The sequence below is a fragment of the Equus quagga genome, chromosome 14 (assembly GCF_021613505.1).
Source record: "Equus quagga isolate Etosha38 chromosome 14, UCLA_HA_Equagga_1.0, whole genome shotgun sequence".
Lineage (NCBI taxonomy): Eukaryota > Metazoa > Chordata > Mammalia > Perissodactyla > Equidae > Equus > Equus quagga.
In genome coordinates, this window is record NC_060280.1 from 94,987,199 (window position 1) to 94,990,401 (window position 3,203).

General features: G+C 65.4%; 1 protein-coding gene across 6 annotated transcripts in view; it reads left to right on the forward strand.

The window, feature by feature from the left end:
* NFIC (nuclear factor I C) overlaps positions 1-3,018 on the forward strand; it is a 53,534-nt gene extending 50,516 nt beyond the window's left edge. For all 6 annotated transcript variants that reach the window (XM_046637461.1, XM_046637460.1, XM_046637462.1 and 3 more), the window contains one exon: positions 1,591-3,018. In XM_046637461.1, the coding sequence (XP_046493417.1) occupies positions 1,591-1,697 (107 nt within the window). In that variant the 3' untranslated portion in view covers positions 1,698-3,018. The remainder of the gene's footprint in view (positions 1-1,590) is intronic.
* The last annotated feature ends 185 nt before the right edge of the window (positions 3,019-3,203 follow it).

Genomic DNA, 3,203 nt, shown 5'->3' on the forward strand with positions numbered 1-3,203 from the left:
AGCCCCTCCCCATCAGTATCCCCTCCCGTGATCAGTGTCCCCTCCCCTGATCAATGGCGGTTGGTCTCCCCCTGGTGGGTTACCTACCGTCTCCATCCCCGCCCCTCAGTCCTGAGCCGACTGTCACTGGCCCCCCGACCCCGAGTGAGGCTGCTGGGCTCTGACGCCCCCGTCCTCCCCCATGTGGTGGGGTGTCGTGTGTCCCTGTCCCCCCCACCCTGGCTGAGCATCTTGCACCCACACTTTCAGCAGATGAGTAAACGGGGGCCAGAGGGGTTAAGCCACATGGCCAGAGCCGCCCTGGGCTCCAGCCAGGCCAGGAGCTACCAGAGCCCGGACCCCACCCCCGGCACCGCGCTGCCTCGGTCTCCCCCTCAGCCAAGGGGGGTGTGTGGAGCTGAGGGTGCCCCCCGGTTCCTGGGGCTGGAGCTGGGGAGGAGGAAGGGCTGAGGGGTGGCCGGCCACCGCGGGGAGGGTCACGCCCAGAGTCTGTCTGGTTGCCAACGGAAACCAGACATGAGGTAATGGCCAAGATGAACTTGAACTTGGCTGGAGGTGGGGGGCTGGGAGCACAGCGCCAGGTCGATGGGATGGCCCAGCGGCTGGCTGCGGGGCAGCGTGGCGGGAGGGGGCGTGATCGATGTTCAGTAGGGGTGGGGGTCCGTGCTCCGCCGACCTCTGGGGGGCGGGGTCCCCAGGCCCAAGGCACATGGGCAACTGGATGTGTTTCCAGGGGAGGGGTCTGTACAGTGGCTTCCCTCTGGGGACCAAGGCTGGAGCTGTCCCAGGCAGGCCTGGCCTCCCACCAGAGCCTAGGTGCCCCTTCTGTGAAGTGGGAGTCATGGGCTCCTCGGGGCCAAGGGGTCAGGCCTGGGCAGGGAAAAGGCGAGGCCTGGAGCCACACCAGCCTGAGTTCCACTTTGGGCACTGCCCCTCCCACGCTGGTGGACTTGGGCAAGTGACTTGACTTCTCTGAGCCCTGGTTTTCTTCACTGTGAAATGGGGGGGCGCATAGTCCCTCCTCCATTGGGCTTCTCAGGGGATCATTACATGGGAAGATATTTTTTTTAAACAAGAAAAGGAAACCACGCTGGTCACAGCGCCTGGATGTGGTGGCGCTCCGTAATGATGCACTCGTTTCCCTCTGAGCGCTGGGGGCAGCCAGGGGCCCCGTCCCCTTCCCCATTCACACTGGGGACAGCGAGGCTCAGAGGTCGGGCTGCCAGATCCAGCAAACAAAACTATAGGACACTCAGCTAGATGTGAATTCCAGATAAACAAAGGACTTTGAATTTTTTTTAAAGAGTATAAGTATATCCCACAAGTTTCAGGGGATATACTTAGACTAGAAGGTTTATCAGGATTCAGATTCCACTGGGCATCCCGCGTTTTATCTAGCAGCCTGCTGGGAGCAAAGTCACTTGCCAGGGGACACACAGCAGGGGATGACAGGTCTGGGGTAGGGGAGACGGGTCACAGGTCACAGGGAGGTGGGGGGTCCTGGGCAGTGGGCGCAAGGTCAGTGGCCGGGCCTGACCCATCTCTTTCTCTCTCCATTTCTCTCCCTGCGTGTCCTCGTCGGCCGCCCAGTCCTGGTATCTGGGATAGGAATTCTTCGCGCGCCCTGCTCCTTGGTCCCGGGAATCCCGGGGGGCCGCCCAGCTGGCCCCCGGGCCACGTTTTCGGTGGAAAGTTAGAGTGAGCAAGAACAGACCCCGACTCCCAGCCCGGCCGAAAAGACAAAACACACAGACACTTATACACAGGAGGGAAAAAGAGAAAAAAAGGCGGAAAAAAAAAAAAAAAAGACCAACGGGGGGAAAAAAGAAAACTCATAAAAATAAACCCACCCAACCAAGAAGACAAGAGGTGAAGACGGCAACGCTGCAGACTCTCGGGACGCCACGGCCACCCCTCCGAGGACCAGGGGCGCCTCCCTAAGTTATTCATCTCCTCTCGCCGCCACCGCCGCTGCTGCTGCTCCGGACACGGGCGCCCGCTCCCGTCTCCGCCCCGGACCAGGTGAGCGCAGCCTGGTGCCCGGGCCAGGCCCAACAGGGCAGGACACCCAGCGAGGCCACCTGTCCCCGCGCCACCACCGCCACCGCCGGGACGTCGCCGGGCCCCCCGCGATGGGGTTTGCCAAGCGGGGAGGCGGGCGCCGGGGGACGGCGAGGACCCCAGCAGCGGGCAGCAGAGGCCGCCCTGGAGGCCGGGGCGGGCAGGGAAGCCACAAGAGCAGAAGAGGGTTGTGGGGAGACCCCGGGTGTCGCCACGGGCCGAGGACGCGTGGCAGGTACCTTCTCAGGAGTGTCCGCGGTCTCGGACCTCCGTCCGCCCGGGAGCGCGCGCTCGCGGGGGTCGCCTGGGGACTTGGGGTTCGGCCCCGGGCCTGCCCTGTTTGGGAGGAGAAGTCTATGCAATTGACCCCCAGCCCCCCGAGGCAGAGGAGGCCACCCCCCACCCCGCCCCCGCCGGCCCGCACCCCCAGGGGAGGGACCCACGTTGCACACACTGTAAGAAATGCACTTTCCGAGGAAGGGGCTGGGGGGCTGTGTGGAGAGGGGGCGCCGTCTGGGGTCTCCATGCGCCGCGCCCTGGGAGGGAGGACCCCCCACTTAGGTTCCTGCAGGTGGGAGGTGAGAGCGAGTGGTTTAAGTGCCTGATTCCCACCGCCCGCCCCCCCCTTGGTCCAGCCGGGATGCGAGTGGCCGCGGGCATCTGCCACCCTCCCCTCCCCCGCAGCCCGGCCACCTCCAGTCGCTGATCCCTCATTGCTACGCCCCCCTCAGAGCTAGAGAGATGGGACCCCCGCCCTGTGGGCCCAAGGGGCAGAGCCGGGCGCCCCCCCAGCGTCCTGCCTGCGGGGGTGCGGGGTGGGGTGTGCGGGAGCCGGCGTGCGCCCCGCGCCTCCCCTGCCAGTGCCTTACATCCTGGAGCCACACCCTCCCTGGTGCGTCCCAGCCCAAAGGGGGACCACGGTTTGCACTTTCGTCCCCCTTCCCCCCGAGAAATGGGGCAAAGGAGAGAAGACGGCCGGGGGCGGCCACACGAGCCCGGACGGGGTGGGGTCCTGGCTGGGGGGGGGGTCATCGGCGCCTCGGGGGGGCCCCCTGCGGCCGTGTAGGGGACCTGCTATCTGCTAAGCATTTTCCGTTGAGCCGCTCCAAAAAACACTAAGCCGGGGACACCGGGGGCCCCCC